This window comes from Kogia breviceps, chromosome 2 (assembly GCF_026419965.1).
Source record: "Kogia breviceps isolate mKogBre1 chromosome 2, mKogBre1 haplotype 1, whole genome shotgun sequence".
Taxonomy (NCBI): domain Eukaryota; kingdom Metazoa; phylum Chordata; class Mammalia; order Artiodactyla; family Physeteridae; genus Kogia; species Kogia breviceps.
Window position 1 is genome coordinate 150,671,553 of NC_081311.1, and position 22,510 is coordinate 150,694,062.

General features: G+C 37.6%; 1 protein-coding gene across 2 annotated transcripts in view; it reads left to right on the forward strand.

Annotated features, from left to right (window-relative positions):
- The window catches only part of PPP1R1C (protein phosphatase 1 regulatory inhibitor subunit 1C), a 123,489-nt gene that overhangs the window by 57,924 nt on the left and 43,055 nt on the right, over positions 1 to 22,510 (forward strand). For both annotated transcript variants that reach the window (XM_059051956.2, XM_059051957.2), the window contains exons 3-4: positions 12,033 to 12,070; positions 14,038 to 14,098. In XM_059051956.2, the coding sequence (XP_058907939.1) occupies positions 12,033 to 12,070; positions 14,038 to 14,098 (99 nt within the window). The remainder of the gene's footprint in view (positions 1 to 12,032; positions 12,071 to 14,037; positions 14,099 to 22,510) is intronic.

Sequence of the window (22,510 nt, forward strand, 5' to 3'; positions counted from 1 at the left end):
CTCCGCGGCATGTGGGATCCTCCCAGACCAGGGCACGAACCCGTGTCCCCTGCATCGGCAGGCGGACTCTCAACCACTGCGCCACCAGGGAAGCCCCGGTAGTCATTCTTAAACGTGTCTTTTCTTTTTTTGTTTTGAGATTTTAATTTTCAGTTCATCATGAGTGAAAATTTTCCCCCCTCTGTGTTCACCTTTCCTTGTTAATGTTCTTGAGTCTTTCCCCACTGAACACTACAAGTTTTTAATCTGGAATCAGGTCTTAATTTGGACCTTAAGATGCTTGTTCCATGGTGAAATTAGAAACAGAGCAGATAAAGTCACTAAGCCCATAGTGGCTTGTCCCAAGTTGTCTGCTTTCTTGTCTCCCTGGATACACAGATCAGTGCTTTTTCTCAGCATAGGTGAGAGAGCCCTGCTTCTGGTTCCAATCAACAAGCCTGGCTTTTGTCCCTTCCTTCACATGAAGTCAATCTCTTTTCTCAAGGGTAAAGAACTCTGAGCTGTCTCTGCCTCCTCCTTGATCTAAAAAGTTTTTCAGGGCTTCCTTGGTCGTGCAGTGGATAAGAATCTGCCTGCCAATGCAGGGGAAACAGGTTCGATCCCTGGTCCAGGAAGATCCCACATGGTGTGGAGCAACTAAGCCCGTGTGCCACAACTACTGAGCCCGCATGCCACAACTACTGAAGAAGGCATGCCTAGAGCCCATGCTCCACAAGAGAAGCCCACGCACCACAACAAAGAGTAGCCCCCACTCGCTAAAACTAAAGAAAGCCTGTGCACAGCAACGAAGACCCAACTCAGCCAAAATAAATTTAAAAAAAAAAAAATCTTTCAGGCCCATGGTTTCTTACCTGCTTGTTGCATTTTTCTATTCTTATATTTAGAGTCCATAGAGATGTTTGACTAATTCTGAACTGTGACTGCATCATTTTAGTTATGTCTTTTTATATGTAATCTGTCATTGTTATTGCTTCTGAGCCCAGAAGTCTTCAAAGCATAAACTTATAACACTCTTTTTATTGGAAGGAGTCTTTAAACTGACTTTTCCCTTCACACCCTCTATTATCCAAATTCATCAAAAGTCTGTATCTTTTGGTTTTACTCTAAGATATTTAATCTCTTTTTACCAAAGCATTCTATATATGGGTCAGTGCTCTTCTACAGCCAATATCCTGAGTAAATTATGCATTTCCATGGTTTTAGTTATTGTCTGAGGCTGATATCTATAAAAGAATATATATTAGACTTTATCTATCATTTAAAAAATTTTTCTCTTATGGTATATATTATCCTTGACCTAGATATATATCTGTTGTCTTCTCAACCTCTAAAAACTAACAAAACAAAGACGTATATCCTTGTTTTTCTCCAAGATTCCCTTTTCGTGTTTTGTTTTTAGTATATATGATCCCATTTTTTTTACATTAATTTTTATTATTAGAGTGTAGTTGATTTACAATGTTGTGTTAGTTTCTGCTGCACATCAAAGTGAATCAGTTATACATATACATATATCCACTCTTCTTTAGATTCTTTCCCATATAGGTATTACAGAGTATTGAGTAGAGTTCCCTGTGCTATACAGTAGGTTCTTCTTAGTTATCTATTTTATATATAGTACTATGTATATGTCAATCCCAATCTCCCAATTTATCCCTTCCCCACTTCCCCCTTGGTAACCATAAGTTTGTTTTCAACACCTGTGACTCTTTCTGTTTTGTAAATAAGTTCATTTGTACCATTTTTTTAGATTTCACATACAAGTGATATATATTTGTCTTTGTCTGACTTATTTCACTCAGTGTGACAATCTCTAGGTCAACAACTTAGGTGATATTTATAAGAATTTGAGTGTCTGTACCACTGCCTTAGTAATGACCTAATAAATTGATTTAAAGAAATAGAAGGTATGGCCTCTACCTTAACAAGTTTTCAAACCAAACACTTATTTGTTAAAACTATTTATTTAGCACCTAGTATGAGTAAGTAATTGTGCTACAATTTTATTTTGTATTTTATTTTGTAGACAAGCAGCAAACACTGGGTCTGTTTTATGAAATGTAGGCACTAGGTATATTTATTTGACAAGCTGTTATGTGTCGGCCATGCTACTGTGCTAAGAGCTGTGGAAGAATCAAGCGTGGAGACTAATCTCCATTCCTTTATAGGTTATTTGAGGAGATAAAACACTAATGACCATAGTATAAGGTATATAATGATGAATACAATGATACAGGTATAGAGGAAGTGCTGTGAGTACTGGGTGAAGGAGATGACTTCCAGTTGGGAATAGGGGAGGCATGAACTGGGAAAGATTTCCCAGAAGAGATGCCATCTGAAGAGAACTTTGAGGGATGGTAGTATTTGGTTTGAGGGAAGGAGCATTCTGGATATGAGGAACAAACATACAAAAGCAGCAAACTGGAGGATATGTATAATCAAAAAGGTACTATCAGAATTTTTAAAATATATTTTGGTCCTTCTCTTTCCACATATAATCAATAAATAAACCAAAGTAAAGAGATGTTATTATCATTGGTCTTGTTTTTTTCACTTGTTTCATTTCACTCCTCTCTTTCTCCACTAACATATCTTAGCTTGCATCAGCTTTTAACAACTTTAACTGAAGTTTAAAATATTCTCTTCATTTCCTTAACCATACCTTTTTTCCTCTATATCTTTAATTAGGCCCATATAAAGTACCTTAAATTATATTTTTTTCATGAACTTCTTTTTAGTTACATTACTTACTTTCTAATAATAACTATCTGGTGTTCTTCAAATCACATACAGAATACTGACAGTAATAACAAAAATATTTTCAGGGGGTAACTTTTGTTTGTGTTTAGTACTTTTACTTTTATTCCTTTTGTTTAAGTTTTTTTATTGATAGACAGGTTTTTAAGATGAGTTTTAGATTTACAGAAAAATTGAACAGAGGTCCCCTATTATTGTATTAACACCTTACATTAGTCATTAAAGTGTAACATTATGACAATTAATGACCCAATATTGATATATTATTATTAACTGAAGTTCATAGTTTATTTAGATTTCCTTCATTTTTAACCCAACACCCTTTCTCGGTTTTAGGTTCTCATCCAGGATACACCATTACATTTAGTTATCATGTCTCCTTAGGCTCTTCTTGGCTATGACAGTTTCTCAAACTTTCCTTTTTTGATGACTATTATTAGTCAGGGTTCTCCAGAGAAACAGAAACAATAGAATATATAAAAAGAGATTTACTATAAGGGGTTGGCTTATATGATTACAGAGGCTGAGAAGTCCCATAATCTGTCATCTGCAAGCTAGAGTCCCAGAAAGCCAATGGTATAGCTTCAGTCCAAATCTGATGGCCTGAGAAATAGGGGGTGCAATGGTGTAAGTTCTGGCTCAAGTCCAAAGGCCCAATGGACTTGAACCACAACTTACACCATCAGCCTCCCTGGTTCTCAGGTTTTCAGATTTGGATTTATTGTTCTTTCCCTCCTAGTTCTGTAAGTTGTAAAGTTAGGCTACTGATTTGAAATCTTTCTTGACTTTTAATGTAAGCAGTTACAGCTATAAATTTTTCTCTTAGACTGCTATCACTGTGACCCTTAAGTTTTGGTATGTTGTATTTATGACTTCTTCTTTGATTCACTGGTTGTTTAAGAGTGTGTTGTTTAATTTCCACAAATTTGTGAATTTCCCAGTTTTATCTGTTATTGATTTCTAACTTCATCCCATTGTGGTTGGAGAAGTCACTTTAGGATACCTTTTAAAATCTATTAAGACTTAATTTGCAGGCAGTGCATCTAAAGGAGGACCTCTGGAGTGTGGAGTTCTAGAGTTTGGAGGTACCCAGTGTTCTGCCTATACAACTGGATGGTCTCAAGCTCAGCACTGCATCTCCTCATTGAGTTGTCTCACTATCCCCACTGGTGTTGAAGGGCCCACGCTGATTTCCACAGTGCAGTGTTAACCATGGCAAGATGTGGCCGAATTGGTCTGCTAATGACACCCTGTCCTCATGTGTCAAGGTCCTGAATGCTCTTCCTGCTACCTTGTGCATTTGTGGATTCTTTGGAGAAACCTCATAGCTGCCGTGTGGCTGACAGGCTCTTGGTGCTCCAGCCAGACATCAGGGCTGTGCCTCTGAGGTGGGAGAGCCAAGGTCAGGACAATGGTCCACCAGAGACCTCCCAGCTCCATGTAATATTAAACGGCAAAAATCCCAGCAATCTCCATCTCAACAACAAGACCCATCTCTGCTCAATAACCAGCAAGCTACAGTGCTGGACACCCTATGCTAAACAACTAACAAAACAGGAACACAACCCCACCCTTTAGCAGAGAGGCTGCCTAAAATTATAATAAGGCCACAGACATCCCAAAACACACCAGCAGAAGTGGACCTGCTCACCAGAAAGACAAGATCCAGCTTCATCCACTAGAACACAGGCACTAGTCCCCTCCACTCGGAAGCCTATACAACCCAAAGAACCAACCTTAGCCACTGGGGGCAGACACCAAAAACAATGGGAACTATGAACTTACAGCCTGCGAAAAGAAAACCCCAAACACAGTAAGTTAAGCAAAATGAGAAGACAGAGAAACACACAGCAGATGAAGGAGCAAGGCAAAAACCCATCAGACCTAACAAATGAAGAGGAAATAGGCAGTCTACCTGAAAAAGAATTTAGAATATTGATAGTAAAGATGATCCAAAATCTTGGAAATAGAATGGAGAAAATACAAGAAACGTTTAACAAGGATTCAGAAGAACTAAAGAGCAAACAAAAAGTCATGAACAACACAATAAATGAAATGAAAAAATTCTCTAGAAGGGATCAATAGCAGAATAACTGAGGCAGAAGAACGGATAAGTGATGTGGAAGATAAAATAGTGGAAATAACTACTGCAGAGCAGAATAAAGAAAAAAGAATGAAAAGAACTGAGGACAGTCTCAGAGACCTCTAGGACAATATTAAATGCATCAACATTGGCATTATAGGGGTCCCAGAAGAATAGAAAAAGAAAGGGACTGAGAAAATATTTGAAGAGATTATAGTTGAAAACTTCCCTAACATGGGAAAGGAAATAGACACCCAAGTCCAGGAAGCACAGAGTGTCCCATACAGGATAAATCCAAGGAGAAATTTACCAAGACACATATTAATCAAACTATCAAAAATTAAATACAAAGAAAAAATATTAAAAGCAGCAAGGGAGAAACAACAAATAACATACAAGGGAATCCCCATAAGGTTAGCAGCTGATCTTTCAGCAGAAACTGTGCAGGCCAGAAGAGAGTGGCAGGACATATTTAAAGTGATGAAAGGGAAAAAGATTACCAAGATTATCCAGCAAGGATCTGATTCAGATTTGACAGAGAAATTAAAACCTTTAAAGACAAGCAAAAGCCTAAGAGAATTCAGCACCACCAAAACAGCTTTACAACAAATGCTAAAGGAACTTCTCTAGGCAAGAAACACAAGGGAAGGAAAAGACCTATGATAACAAACCCAAAACAATTAAGAAAATGGGAATAGGAACATACATATCGATAATTACTTAAATGTAAATGGATTAAATGCTCCAACCAAAAGACATAGACTGGCTGAATGGATACAAAAACAAGACCCGTATATATGCTGTCTACAAGAGACCCACTTCATACCTAGGGACACAGACAGACTGAAAGTGAGGGGATGGAAAAAGATATTCCATGCAAATGGAAATCAAAAGAAAGCTGGAGTAGCAATTCTCATATCAGACAAAATAGACTTTAAAACAAAGACTATTACAAGAGACAAAGAAGGACACTACATAATGATCAAGGGATCAATCCAAGAAGATATAACAACTGTAAATATTTATGCACCCAACACAGGAGAACCTCAATACATAAGGCAAATACTAACAGCCATAAAAGAGGAAATTGACAGTAACATAATCATAGTAGGGGACTTTAACACCCCACTTTCACCATTGGACAGATCATCCAAAATGGAGATAAATAAGGAAACACAAGCTTTGAATGATACATTAAATAAGATGGACTTAATTGATACTTATAGTACATTCCATCCAAAAACAACAGAATATACTTTCTTCTCAAGTACTCATGGAACATTCTCCAGGATAGATCATATCTTGGGTCACAAATCAAGCCTTGGTAAATTTAAGAAAATTGAAATCATATCAAGTATCTCTTCTGACCAAAACGTTATGAGACTAGATATCAATTACAGGAAAAAATCTGTAGAAAATACAAACACATGGAGGCTAAACAATACACTACTTAATAACCAAGAGACCACTGAAGAAACCAAAGAGGAAATCAAAAAATACCTAGAAACAAATGACAATGAAAACACAATGACCCAAAACCTACAGGATGTAGCAAAAGCAGTTCTAAGAGGGAAGTTTATAGTAATGCAATCCTACATTGAGAAACAACTCAAATAAACAACCTAACCTTACACCTAAAGCAATTAGAGAAACAACAACAAAAAACCACCAAAGTTAGCAGAAGGAAAGAAATCATAAAGATCAGAGCAAAAATAAATGAAAAAGAAATGAAGGAAACAATAGCAAAGATCAGTAAAACTAAAAGGTGTTTCTTTGAGAAGATAAACAAAATTGATAAACCATTAGCCACACCCATCAAGAAAAAAAGGGAGAAGACTCAAGCCAATAGAATTAGAAATGAAAAAGGAGAAGTAACAACTGACACTGCAGAAATACAAAGGATCATGAGATTACTACAAGCAACTATATGCCAATAAAATGGACAACCTGGAAGAAATGGACAAATTCTTAGAAATGTACAACCTTCCAAGATTGAACCAGGAAGAAATAGAAAATATGAACAGACCAATCACAAGCACTGAAATTGAAACTGTGATTAAAAATCTTCTAACAGGGCTTCCCTGGTGGTGCAGTGGTTGAGTCCACCTGCCGATGCAGGGGATATGGGTTTGTGCCCCGGTCCGGGAAGATCCCACATGCCACGGAGCAGCTAGGCCTGTGAGCCATGGCCGCTGAGTCTGTGCGTCTGGAGCCTGAGCTCCACAATGGGAGAGGCCGCAACAGTGAGAGGCCCATGTACGGCCAAAAAAAAAAAAAAATCTTCTAACAAACAAAAGCCCAAGACCAGATGGCTTCACAGGTGAATTCTATCAAACATTTAGAGAAGAGCTAACACCTATCCTTCTCAAACTCCTCCAAAATATAGCAGAGGGAGAACACTCACAAATTCATTCTACGAGGCCACCATCACCCTGATACCAAAACCAGACAAAGATGTCACAAAGAAAGAAAACTACAGACCAATATCACTGATGAACATAGATGCAAAAATCCTCAACAAAATACTAGCAAACAGAATCCAACAGCACATTAAAAAGATCATACACCATGATCAAATGGGGTTTATCCCAGGAATGCAAGGATTCTTCAATATACGCAAATCAATCAATGTGATACACCATATTAACAAACTGAAGGAGAAAAGGCATATGATCATCTCAGTAGATGCAGAAAAAGCTTTCAACAAAATTCAACACCCATTTATGATAAAAACCCTGCAGAAAGTAGGCATAGAGGGAAGTTACCTCAACATAATAAAGGCTATATATGACAAACACACTGCCAACATCGTTCTCGATGGTGAAAAACTAAAACCATTTCCACTAATATCAGGAAGAAGACAAGGTTGACACTCTCATCACTATTATTCAACATAGTTTTGGAAGTTTTAGCCACAGCAATCAGAGAAGAAAAATAAATAAAAGGAATCCAAATAGGAAAAGAAGAAGTAAAGCTGTCACTGTTTGCAGACAACATGATACTATACACAGAGAATCCTAAAGATGCTGCCAGAAAACTATTAGAGCTAATCGATGAATTTGGTAAAGTAGCAGGACACAAAATTAATGCACAGAAATCTCTTGCATTCCTATACACTAATGATGAAAAATCTGAAAGTAAAATTAAGAAAATACTCCCATTTACCATTGCAACAAAAAGAATAAAATACCTAGGAATAAACCTACCTAAGGAGACAAAAGACCTGCATGCAGAAAATTATAAGACACTGATGAAAGAAATTAAAGATGATACAAATAGATGGAGAGATATACCATGTTCTTGGATTGGAAGAATCAATATTGTGAAAATGACTCTACTACCCAAAGCAATCTATAGATTCAATGCAATCCCTATCAAACTACCACTGGCATTTTTCACAGAACTAGAACAAAAACTTTCACTATTTGTATGGAAACATAAAAGACCGCGAATAGCTAAAGCAATCTGAGAAAGCAAAATGGATCTGGAGGAATCAGGCTTCTGGACTTCAAACTATACTACAAAGCTACAGTAATCAAGACAGTATGGTACTGGCACAAAAACAGAAATATAGATCAATGGAACAGGATAGAAGGCCCAGAGATAAACCCACTCACATATGGTCACCTTATCTTTGATAAAGGAGGCAAGAATATACAGTGGAGAAAAGACAGCCTCTTCAATAAGTGGTGCTGGGAAAACTGGACAGCTACATGTAAAAGAAGGAAAATAGAACACTCCCTAACACCATACACAAAAGTAAACTCAAAATGGATTAAAGACCTAAATGTAAGGCCAGACACTATGAAACCCTTAGAGGAAAACATAGGCAGAACACTCTATGACATAAATCACAGCAAGATCCTTTTTGATGCACCTCCTAGAGAAATGGAAATAAAAACAAAAGTAAACAAATGGGACCTAATGAAACTTCAAACCTTTTGCACAGTAAAGGAAACCATAAACAAGATGAAAAGACAACCCTCATAATGGGAGAAAATATTTGCCAATGAAGCAACTGACAAAGGATTAATCTCCAAAATTTACAAGCAGCTCATGCAGCTCAATATCAAGAAAACAAACAACCCAATCCAAAAATGGGCAGAAGACCTAAATAGACATTTCTCCAAAGAAGATATACAGATTGCCAACAAACACATGAAAGAATGCTCAACATCATTAATCATTAGAGAAATGCAAATCAAAATTACAATTTGATATCATCTCACAGCAGTCAGAATGGCCATCATCAAAAAATCTACAAACAATAAATGCTGGAGAAGGTGTGGAGAAAAGGGAACCCTCTTGCACTGTTGGTGGGAATGTTAATTGATACAGCCACTATGGAGAACAGTATGGAGGTTCCTTAAAAAACCAAAACTAGAACTACCATACGACCCAGCAATCCCAGTACTGGGCATATACTCTGAGAAAACCATAATTCAAAAAGAGTCATGTACCAAAATATTCATTGCAGCTCTATGTACAATAGCCAGGACATGGAAGCAACCTAAGTGCCCATCAACAGATGAATGGATAAAGAAGATGTAACACATATATACAATGGAATATTACTCAGCCATAAAAAGAAACGAAATTGAGTTATTTGTAGTGAGGTGGATGGACCTAGAGTCTGTCATACAGAGTGAAGTAAGTCAGAAAGTGAAAAACAAGTACCGTATGCTAACACATATATATGGAATCTAAAAAAAAAAAAAAAGAGTGGTCATGAAGAACCTAAGGGCAAGACAGGAATAAAGATGCAGACCTACTAGAGAATGGACTTCAGGACATGGGGAGGGGAAAGGGTAAGCTGGGACAAAGTGAAAGAGTGGTAGTGTATATATGGACATATATACACTATCAAATGTAAAATAGCTAGTGGGAAGCAGTCTCATAGCACAGGGAGATCAGCTCTGTTCTTTGTGACCAGGTAGAAGGGTTGGATAGGGAGGGTTGGAGGGAGGGAGACGCAAGAGGGAGGAGATATGGGGATATATGTATATGTATAACTGATTCACTTTGTTATAAAGAAAAAACTATCACACCATTGTAAAGCAATTATACTCCAATAAAAATGTTTAAAAAAAAGACTTAATTTGTGGCCTTACATATGGTCTCTCCTGGAAAAAGTTCCCATGTACACTTGAGAAGACTATGTATGTGGTTGTAATTGGTAGACTCTTCTATATATGTCTATTAGATATATTTGATTTATTAAGTTGTTTAAGTCTTCTTTTTCCCTACTTATCTTCTTTATGGTTGCTCTACACATTACTGAGAGTGGGGTATTGAAGTCTCCAACTGTTAACTGCAGAACAGTTTATTTCTCTGTTCAATTCTGTTAGTTTTGCCTCAGATACTTTGATGGTCTGTTGTTAGGTAGAGAAATGTTTATAATTTTTATATCTTCTTTCTGTATTGAAACTTTTAATATATAATGTCCTCTTTGTCTCATAACTTTTTTGATTTGAAGTCTATTTTGTCTGATATTAGTATAGTCACCCTGCTCTCTTTTGGTTTCTATTTGCATAGAATTGTTTTTTCTATCCTTTGACTTTTACCCTATTTGTATATTTGGATCTAAAGTGAGTCTCTTGTAGGTAGTATATATTGGATTATATGTTCTTATCCATTTTGCTAATCTTGGTCTTTTGAGGATTTTAATCTGTTTTTATTTAAAGTAACTAATAAGACTTCCTTCTGTCATTTTGCTATTTGTTTCCTATATGACTTATAAATTTTTTGTCCCTCATTTCCTGAATTTCTGTCTTCTTTATTGTTTTAAAAAATATTTATTTATTTATTTATTTATTTTATTTTTGGCTGTGTTGTGTCTTAATTGCCACACATGGGATCTTTCATTGTGGCATGCAGGCTTCTCTCTAGTTTTGGCACGTGGGCTCTCTAATTGTGGCTTGTGTGCTCAGTAGTTGTGGTGCACAGGCTTAGTTGCCCCATGGTATGTGGGATCTTAGTTCCCCAATCTGGGATGTACCTGCATCCCCTGCATTGGAAGGCGGATTCTTCACCACTGGACCACCAGGGAAGCCCCATGTTCGTTAATTTTTTGTAGTGAATTGTTTAAATTTCTTTCTCATTTCCTTTTGTGTACATTCTATAGCTGTTTTCTTTGTAGTTACAATGGGGATTACATTTAAAATCCTAACGTTATAACACTTTAATTTGAATTTATACTAGTTTAACTTCAATAACAAACACTCTTCTTTTAAACCTCTGTCCCAACCCCTTATGGTTAGTTATATCACAAAATTACATCCTTATACATTATGTACCCCAAAACATAAACTAATAATTCTTTAAATTCACTAGCCTCTTAAATTATGTAGAGAACAAAATGTGGAGTTACAAACCAAAGTTACAATTATATTCGCTTTTAGACATTCTTTGATGAATGTCTCGTTCAGTATTTAAACCATGGCATCAATCTCTCAGCTTTGGGACTAACCTACAAGTTAGGAACGGTCAACTGGGTCTAGAAGCAAAGAGGCAGAATCCATGCCAAGTAGGTGAGGAGGTAGGAAAGAAGCCCAGCCCAGAATGTCCTCGCTCTGTGGAAGGGGAGTATGTGAGCACCTCTTCCTCTTCTCTCCCCTTCCTCACAACTGTTTTTTTACACAGACTATGTGGAAGTTGCCCTAGAAGTGTCACAAGAAATATTTCTGACAAAGTTACTGATTCTATCCAGGGGCATATAGAAAAGAGGGTGCCTCTCTTAGAGTCAGTGATTGGGCTGAGCGGAAAAGTAGGTTTGTTCTGCTTACTGGCAAACTTAAGGAAAATTGACAGAGGTTACAGTTAATAGTGCTGCAAAATCCATGAGGAGAGGAGGTTGTTTATGCCTTAGCACTGTGAGGTTGATGATGCCAACAGTCGTTCTAGGAGGCATTTCTCTGGTTCCCCTTCCAGACTGCTGGAAGGCGGGCAATTTGGAATTTCAGGAGGGATGCTTTTTTATTGCCTTTTTTAAATCTGTGGGAGAGGGTAATCTCAGAAGGAAACTATTTCTTTCTGCTTCCCACTGCCCTCTCAGCCACTAGACTAAGCCATGGATATTGTATAAGCATAAGGCAATCATTAAGTCATTCTGTTCCATGTCATTGAAAATTTAATGAGCATATTACAAGGAAAAATATCAACTTTCTAATAATTACAACTACTTCTCTTGCAGAAATAGATGACAAGAGAGTGACCAACACACAAGCAGAAGTAAGTTTTCTTATACTCTATATAAATGTGTCCAACCAACTAAAAACACAACCAGTTTGATTTGATGTGATATAAAATATGGTATCAGTATAACTGTGTTGTAAAAACTATTTAATTTGCTTTCCCTGACTGAACAAACAGTAAAATGGTGTCATTAAATCTCCACCTCTAGGTTACCCTTGATTCTCCACCTATGAAATACTAACCCCTGGAAAAACTTCTAAAATAAACTACTGATTTTAGAGGCAAGATATGGTATTGATAATTTCAATTTAGTGACTGGTTGTGAATGACCATCACAGGTTGGGACAGCCAATGTTGGAACCCTGGAACAAGAAGGTGGGGGACAGACACCTCTTAAGGGTCCTCTGGTGTGTGGAGCCAAGATCAGATCCTGAGGCCAGTCTCCACATACACATGTAGGAGTTCAGATTGAAAATATGAACCGGGGACAGGGGTGCTAGGGGAGCTGATGACAGAGGATACACAGAATACAAGAATATGAGCAAACTTGTGCCCAGAAATGGAACAAATATTGAGTAGGACTCATGCATACTTGATACTCAATTCCCATGGCCACATGAGTAGGCATCTAGCAAAACTCAGTGGAAAATGTAGAAAGTACAAAATACCAGAAAGTATCTCTCAAGACTTTTCTAAAAATTTAGTGAGATTGTAAATGTGAAATGCTTTGAAAACTCTTACATAAATATAATTTTTATTAGTTAATGTTTTACCACTGTCACTAAACAAACCAACTTTTCTGTAGAATTAATTTTCTACTTAATCTTTGAATATGTATATGGAAATAAACATATAAGAAAACCTGGAAGTGAATGCTTCTTAAAATCAACCAAATGTGACAGAATACAGCAGAGGTACAACAGAAGGCTCAATCATCCACACATTTATACTAATGTAGAGTTGCCCTGCCTGCATCTGTGCATAATACACTAGTATCAAAACACTCTATTTTGGAGAAATTTGCTTGTACCATTTGATTTGATTGATATGGATTTGGTAACTATTTAGTTGCATTTTTTACTTTTTAATAGGTTGTTTTTGCATCAGCTAAATACCAACATCTTGATGGCTCCTTTGAGGACAATTAAGCTTTAGTATGTATGAGTAAAGATGCCTCAAGCTCTATTTACAACTTCGTGAAACAGTTTTTAGTTTTCTTCAGACTCTGTATATTATGTTCTTTCTAATATGCATGGAAAGCCTAGAACAATCCTCAAAAAGTATCTTGTAACTATTTACACTTGTACTTTTCAAAGCAAAAATAATTGCTCCAGACACTAAAACTCCTGCCTTTGACACACTGAAATATAAGTAGACACACCATTAAAAAGGGGTCTTTGACATAATCTGATCGAGGTGTAGACCACATATATATATAATTTACTATAATAAGTAATGCCTTATATATATATAAATATCTATTGCTATCTAAACTTTAAATATTATTATTGTGGTTCTGACTCTGAAATACATTCCTCTGTTCCAATTTGTATCATTTTTAGTGCAAAAATTTCTGCCTCAATAAATTAATTCTGATCCAGTGTGCTTAAGAGTGTTAATCAGCAGTTTTGTTAGGAAAGAGCTTTTGAACATGTAAAAGAATATTACCTCAACACTGTAATTCCAAGTAAATGGAGCTACTAGATTGAACATCTCAATTCCATAGGGTTATAGACTGATATTACTTAGCAAGGACTCTCATTAACCCTCCAGAACTGACAATCCTATGAACAGATATAAATATACCATGGACATAGCTTTTAGAGTATATTTTGTCCTGGGACTTACGCTTTTCTCTAAAATGGAAAGAATTAGTACTATCTCTTTCTTTCTTTCTTTTTAAAATAAACTAATGTTACTAGGTGTTTATTTCCCTCAAAGGGCTGATGACATTGTACTTTTTATCCAAATATAAGACTTATTACTTTTTTCTCTTTATCCAGTCACAGAATGCATCCCCTAAGCAAAGGAAGCAGAGCGTGTACACACCACCCGCCATGAAAGGTACTGTTCAGGTACTGTTTCCGGTTGTTGTGAGTGCTGAGTTCATGAATGGCAGGCAGGCTGTTCTCAGGCGCCTTTTACCTGCTTATAAGCTAGATCTATCTTACTGAAAGTCACATTACTGACTTTCAGTAACATACGTTACTTGAAACCTAGTTTCACCAAGAGTGAAATAGGTGAAGGGACAACTAGCGATGTCTCAAAATCTCAGTCTGGAAATTCAGATTTTCCAAAATAATGACAAAAGTTTTCTTTTACCCTTCCTCACATTTTCCCTGAAGAGATTTTTCTAGAATCCCTACTTACTCTTGCAAATGTTGGCAGATGATTACCTTTTTTTCCTTGGCTTAAGCAAAGTATGTCTTGAATTTCAGACAGATACAGTATAAAGTGTTGCTTCACTGCCCTGTGTCAGGAGCAGTTCTAAGAAACCCAGTCAAACAGCTATTAGCTGTACATGTAACAGCTGTTGAAATAGCAACTAAGAATGCTAGCTCAGATTCTGGCGTTCTCCCAGAATTTCCCCCCACCCCAAATTAGAACTGCTAAAAGAACATCTAAGTGTATCAGAATTTTGACCAACATCAATTCCAGGGAAGGTTTCTTTTATTTCTCACACAACAGTATTCCTGACATGAGGCAGAGTGTGTCCAATCCAGTAGCTCGTGTTCCAGCCTGGCACTTGGGCTGTTGGCCCAATGACTCATCATGCAGTCGTACAGCTCGGTTTCAACTACAGGAGAGGCCAGCTGAACAGCTTCCTCTGGAGTCTAGAGAGATGTTTAAATTGGGAGTGAAATTTTCCACTCTGTATCCTCTCTAGATTTGGGGCATCTCTCTGAAAGCGAGGTGGGACATAAAGGGACACATTAATAGCTACTTTCCATAAACGTCTGTCCTGTACATCTATAAAATACAATGTTTGCTTGTTCCTAAGACTGCAGTAAATAATGCAATCATCAGCATTGTAGTTAATTCCAGGGTAATTATTGAGGCTATCAGGCATCCCTTTCTCAAGGTCAGTGTAATCATTTTCGAAGATATTTTCTCTATTGTAAGGCATCTTGTACTTTTAAGACACATCAGTTTGGGCATGAATGAGTCCCAAAGAAAGATATATGTTCACTCATTTAATAATTTCCTCTGTTCTATTTTGGGTTAGCTTAACTAAATAAAGACTGTTCTCATGTCCTTAGAGAACAACAGCATTATTTTTAAAGGAAAAATCTTAAAATCAAGGCCCCAAAGGCTCATGGTTTTTATATTTAGCTCTCATATATAAGAATGTGGGATGCTAACGTTTAGGGAAGTTAGTCATATTATACATTTTTACCCATAACCTTACTACTGTTGAGCCCTCCAAGATGGTCATTCAATGATAATCATTTTTGGTCATGAGTTAAAGTCTTGAGAAAGCACAGTTAATTCTTCCATGAGGCTATTTGGGTATAATTACAAGCCACTTAGGTCCTCATTTATTACCTGTAAATACTTAGCAAAGTCTCCTGCTACTGATAAAAAAGAAGAGAGAGCTAAATCCACATATTTTATTCAGTCTACCTGTCCCTTAGAGCTAGAAATGAATATTCTGGGACAAAATTAAGCAATGGTAACATATGGTGCATTGTACGCACATTAAGAAGCTTCAATCATAAAAAAAGATGAAGTAGAAAGGAAATGTTACTGAAATGCAAAATCAATAATAACAACTGCTCTGAAATGTATAATTCTTCAAACTGCAGTGGAACATGCAATTATTGAATGTAAAAAATGTTTGCTAGGAGAGCAAAGTAGCACCAGATATGATTAATAGTTCTGAAAGAAATCACTCTGACCAAATGGCCAACTAGGGCTTCATGAATGACCCAGTGAGTAGCTGATTAGTAAAACAAAACAAACTAGCTAGACTCCTTCCTTCTTCTCTTGTTTTAGGTAGTGAGGTGTTACTGGATATAGAGGCCTATACCCAGGAGAGAGATGCTACATTCTGCCTATGCCATTTCAACAAATGCCCAGACAGACTAGTCTCCCAGTTCCTACATTCATTTATTTTTCCCTCTTTCAGTTACTATGGTATTTATGGCTCCACCAGGTCTCAGAAAACAGAGACATGTCCATATCACCTCTTGTGATGAAGGCTTTATAAAGGTGCATGGGTAGGTAGGGGGTAAGAAATAGAGCAGAGGAAACCATTTTAACAGGTACACTGTCAGGACTGATAAGGTGATGACCTCCAAATTCATATCTGCAGCCCTAACTTATCTCCTGAACCTCAGACTCCCATTTCTAACTAGCTACCAAATTTCTTCACCTGAATGAATGACATTCACTGAAACTTCTCAAATTTAATATGTCCAAAACCAAACTCAATGGTTCTTTTTTGGTTTTTCCCATCTCAATAAATCTTACTCAGCTGTTAAGAACAAAAATCTTTGCATAATCCTTGACTGCTCCCTCTTACCCAATCCATAATCTACTCTTGTTGGTGCTAATTTCAAGATGTACCCCTTCTCTATTTTCTGTATCTTCCACTGCTCCTACCTTGTGCGACCACCATTGCTTCTTGCCTGGGCTGCTGGAGTAGCCTCCTTACTGCTCTCCTGCTTCTGCTCTTGACCCGCTACAATCGAGTCTCCACACACGAACCAGGGTAATTCCTCTAATGCACAAATGTGATCATGCCACCCCCTTGATCAAAATCCTCCAAAACTTCCTGTTGCGTTCAGAATAAAATGAAAAATCCAATCATGGCTTACAAGTCCCTGAATGAACTGCACTGTCCTTTCTCCTTGATCTTACCTCCTTTCATGCTCCCCCTTGTTCATCAGGGTTCAATGTCATAGACTTTTTCGGTTTATAAACATCTCAAACACACTTCTGTATCAGAGCATTTGTACTTTCCACTTTCTCTGCTTGAGAAGCTCTTTACCCAGTGGCCTCACAGGTGGCTCAGCTAATGCTCCCTCCTCAGAAAGGTCTTCATTTCCTGATAACTGCCCATCCTACCATCACTATCCATGTCCTTATAACACTGCCTTAATTTTTTCCATGGCACTCATCATTATGTACCTAGAATGAGGTGTCCATGACAACAGTTTTGTTCATTTGATATTCCCAGCACCTAGTACAGTTTCTGGCACATAATAGGTGCTCAATAAAAACTTGCTGAATAAATGAACTGTAATGAACTGGGGAATCCAGCCACATTGTCATCTGCTGGGAAGAGGATATCCCTTAAACCTTGTTCTACTAATCGTCATACTTGTGGCTCTGCTTCTGTTTCTCTTTGCTTCTCTCTCTGCTTGATCCCCCTTTAACTCTTATGTTCTTACTTATCCGTATGCTTCTGTTTTTCTAGTTTTACTATTTCCCACTCCTTTCCCCTCTAGTCAAAGAGAAAATCTGATTTGGAAAATTAGTTACCATCCAGAATGATGCATCGATTTGGTTGGATTCTTAAGAAAGGTTATCTCATGGACCACTGGAACCATTAGGTGGTTGCCTCTGACTAGAGCCTGGTTCCTCCAACAATTAGTTTCTGGCCAAGATGGCAGCATCATGGGAAACAAACTTGGCAATGTAAATAGAAGAATCTGGAGATGGCTCTCTTCCTTCAGAGATGTTTCATGACTTGATCAGAACATTTACTCTTAGAAAGTAATAGCAGAGTTAGTTCTTGGTCTTGCCATCGTTCTAGTCATAACATTATAGTCATTCAAAGTTGTCAAGTTTAAAGATTAACTAGTACAACTATCTAGTGATGCATCAAACATCACTTCCATTTTTTCCACTGCATCTAACCTCAGGGTATTAGATTGGCTATGTTCTCTTGAAGGTTCTAATATATAAGGCTTGGGCTATAGCCAAATAATCAAAAGTTCCAGGTGATTCTGCTGTAGCAAGTCTAAAAACTGACCAGACTCCAGATATCCAACCATCTATCTAACATGCCTTTCTTACGTCATAGGTTGAATAAATGAAATGAAATCTCATGGAAATCAAAGATCACGAGATCAAAATTAGCATGTTCAAAACCGACCTTCTGATCTCCACAGCAAATCAATTTGTCCTTCATGTTCCCCTTCTCAGTAAGGTGCTTATTCCTGAGTTCTGGGGCTCTCCAACGACTCTCTCTCTCTCTCTCCTTCACTCTCTTCATTAGTAGAGCACCAGGTCTTGTGGATTGCGCCCCGTTAGTACCTCTCCCACCTTCCCCTCTTCTATCTCCAAAGTCACCATCACAATTCAAGTCACATTCATTTCTTTGCCAGGATATAAAAGGTTACTGTCCATTCAGTCTCTTTCCTCTACTTCCCATCTGTTTTCTATACTGTTCCCAAAGTCAACTTCTTAAAAACCAGATGTGATTATGCCACTTCCTTGGTTAAAACTCTTCAATAGCTCCTCACTGCCCTTAGACAAAATTCCTATTCCAGAGCAAAGTTTAGAAAGCCTACTGCCCTGTGGCCCCAATATGCCTCTCCTCTCCTTACCCACTAGGTCTCAGCCACGGTGGCATTTTGCCAGCTTCTAAATGCACCAAGCTCTTTCCTGAAGAGTCTGCATACATTCTTCATCTAGAATATTCTCCCTTGCCTCCTTCTTGTCCTCATTCTTTATTTGGTTAGTTCCTATTTATCATTCAAGCCCTGTCCTTAAAGGTCAGATCCTGAAAGGAGCTTTCCCTAACCCTCCATTCTAAATTATGTGTAGCTAGGAACTCGCTATTAATAGTTACACATTCTCTATAGTTCTTTCATTGCAAGTAATCACAATATTCAATTATTTATTAAGTGTCTGTCTCTCCAGCTACACCAGAAGTGATTTGGTGCCTATTTTGTTTTTTGACAGTGCCTATTTTGTTTTTTACCTTATCTGCAGGGCTTAACACAATGCTTGAGACATAAGCAGTGCTCATACATATACTTTTAAATAATTTTTAAAAATGTACCCAACACTACTGTTGGTGAATGAATCATTTCCTTAGGGTATTCACCTTCTCTCTCGTCTATTAGAAAGATCTTTTCTCTATTGAAATTTATATTCATGGATTCTTTTCTATATCTTGTTGCTATTTGTGATAAATTTTTGAATGACAGGGCTTCCCTGGTGGTGCAGTGGTTGAGAATCCGCCTGCCGATGCAGGGGACATGGGTTCATGCCCTGGTCCGGGAAGATCCCACATGCCGCGGAGTGGCTGGGCCCGTGAGCCACGGCCACTGAGCCTGTGCGTCCGGAGGCTGTGCTCCGCAACGGGAGAGGCCACAACAGTGAGAGGCCTGCGTACCACAAAAAAATAAAATATAAAAATAATAAATAGGGCTTCCCTGGTGGCGCAGCGGTTGAGAATCCGCCTGCCGATGCAGGAGACAAGGGTTCGTGCCCTGGTCCGGGAAGATCCCACATGCCGCGGAGCAACTAAGCCCGTGAGCCATGGCCACTAGGCCTGCGCGTCCGGAGCCTGTGCTCCGCAATGGGAGAGGCCACAACAGTGAGAGGCCCGCATACCGCAAAAAAAAAAAAAAAAAAAAAAATAATAATAATAATAAATAATAAAAATTTTTAAAAATAAATAAATAAAAATGACAACTATCTGAATATTTCCAGACATCTATCAGATCCTTGCCTCACCCCTAATTTCTCTCTTTCCAGGTTAAAACATTTCAATGTCAATTATGCCTGTCCTTTCACATTCACTCCTGATCTCCTAATAAGCTTTACTTTGCCTATATCACTCTAGAAGTACATCATTCAAAATCAACTTATATTTAAGGAGTGGTCTGACCAGAACAGAATGGAAACTTCAATTATGCCTGTCACCTCCTTCATTCCAGATAATTTAATTCCATTAATGCGACCCCAAATTGTATTAGCTTTTTCTGGCAGCCATATACATTGGTGACAAATCGTGAGCTTACCATAAATTCAAAACTTCCAAGCCTTTTTCATGTACTACTTTAAAGTCATATTATTTATAATGTATAGCTCATTTAAAAATTATGTATTTTCTAAACCAAAAAGCAAGACAGTGCTGTCATCCCAACTGACTTTCATCTTCTTAGAGTCAGACTGTCACATGAACATGTCGTATTTCATATTGATTCCATCATCTATTTTATTTTCCATTATCTCAATTGTTTGTCATCCATAGGTTATATAAATTTATCTCTGATATTTTTATCTACATCTGTAATAGACATATCAAACAGAATGGGGCAAAGAAAGGCCTGCAGCACACATATCTCCCTGTAGTTGACACTGGTCCCCCTGAAGGCCATCATTCAACCAGTTATAAAATAGACTTATTATGTCAAGATTACATCCCTTAAAACCAGAGGATATTATAAACTCTCATTAGATACATTATTATATTTCAGATATGGTGTGCTGACCACATTTTTTCATCTCTATAGATGAGTCATAAATTTGTAATGTATATTATACATAAAAAATCACACAAGTTGAATGTTGCATAGAAAACAGACTTACTTTTCCATTACCCTGTGTGATACAGTGCTTTATAATTATGTAAATAGAAAGTTCTGAAGATTATCAGAAAAATGATAGCTGACTACTGAATACCCATGTGATTTCTCTGGTGTTTATATGGTGGTCAGCCCTGTAATTTACAGAACAGCCAATTAAATTATTGTTGGATAGCTTGAATCATGTTTTCAGAAAAGCAAAGTAGGTTTGAATCTTGGGGCAGGAAATGGCTGACTCATTTCCACCCCCATTTTGTGTGTGTGTGTGTTTTACTGGAAGGCAAATTTTGCCTTCAACTGAAGACAGCAAAGCAAGGACTATCGATTTAAAAGGAAATCTGAACATGAAACAAAGCAGCTGACTGAAAAACAGCTTTGTAGAGCAGGTCTATTAGTATTACATTACCATTCTTAATGTATATAACAAGTCAGATTTTTCATGGACTTCTGAAAAACATCTTCTTCCTCTCATTCTTCATAATTTCTTTAAAAGAAAAGCTTAGCTACTTCAGTGTTCAGAGATTGTTCTTCTGAAATGTCCAGTAGGTCTTCTCTGAATGCTTACAGCATTGTGACTCCTACATTTTTTTCCTCCAAGGATGGTGTGATCTTGATATTTTATCTCAATTTAGCCTCTTTTCATAATAAAGCAATAAATGCAAATAAGGAAGCGCCCAGGGAAGGAAATAAATCAAACTGGCCCAATAAAAAGTCTAACATGGATTTTTGGAGGATGGTAGGTGACAGTGACAAAGATGTGCCATGTAATATTAACTGAAGGATAATCTTCAAATCAGGAAAAGCTGTTGATCATAGTAATTTAATGGGACCCAGCAGGAAAAGACGTGGACATTGTGGGGGAAACAATCAGTGTTCAAACCTCAGTGATACCACTTGTTAACTGTTCAACTTCAGCAAGTCAATGATTTTAACCTGTCTCTTCTCTCATTAGTTAAATGAAGGTGATACCCACCACACAGGCCTGTTGTGGGGACAAAATCAAACAATATGTGTAAAGAGCATGCTTAGAAAAGGCACACAATATGTAAGATTTATTTTGAGTAATTATTTGAACCCTGGATTAAGAGGCAGGTACACCCCTCCTCGTTTCCCCGGAGCCTGCAGAAAGGAGGAATGAAGCCCTGAGGAGAGACCAAGGAGGAATGGAAGGTCTTGGAGATGAATAAAATCCCTGCCAGAGCTTTGCTCTCATACCAGTAGGAACTGAAGAGTCAGGGCTAAAGGTGCCTGATCCTAATAAGCATGTGGACAACCAAACCTTGCAAAACTCACTCCGCTTTTATTTGTACCAATCTCAGATAGATTTGTGGAGTTGATCGTTGACCTTTCACTTCTTTTGTAACAAAACCCGGCTTTGCTTCATTCACCTGCCTCCTCCTCTCAGACACCCAACCCCTTTCCCCAGCTAACTAACAGCCCTCTCAGAGGTATTGATATTTAAATTAATCAATCTCATATTTCAAAAAGGCCTAAGAACAAAGTGATGTTTAATGGTAAATTTCGGGGTGCTAAAGAAGATCATACAATAAACATTCCTAGGCAGAGGGATGTGTAGGAAATCTATAAATTCAGCCTATAATTAGGCAATGTAGGTAGGTTAACAATGATTATATAGAACTATGATCAAATCACTCTTCCTGAGTTTGAAACCTCTTATAATTGTGCTGAAAAAATTTTTTTCCAAAAGGAATAGACTAGCCATACATAGTATCCTGTTTTCATCACCCCCTGCATGTTGCAAAGTCAGGGAGAGAGGTAGCAAGATCTTTTAGCTTCGCATCAGGCCGTCTCCACATTGCATTCCTTTTTTCTTTTATAACATTTCTGTCCCTCTGTGGTTGTTCTTCAGGTATTCATCACATTTGCCTTTATAAATCTTGGCTTTTATGTTTGTGCTGGCCTGGTT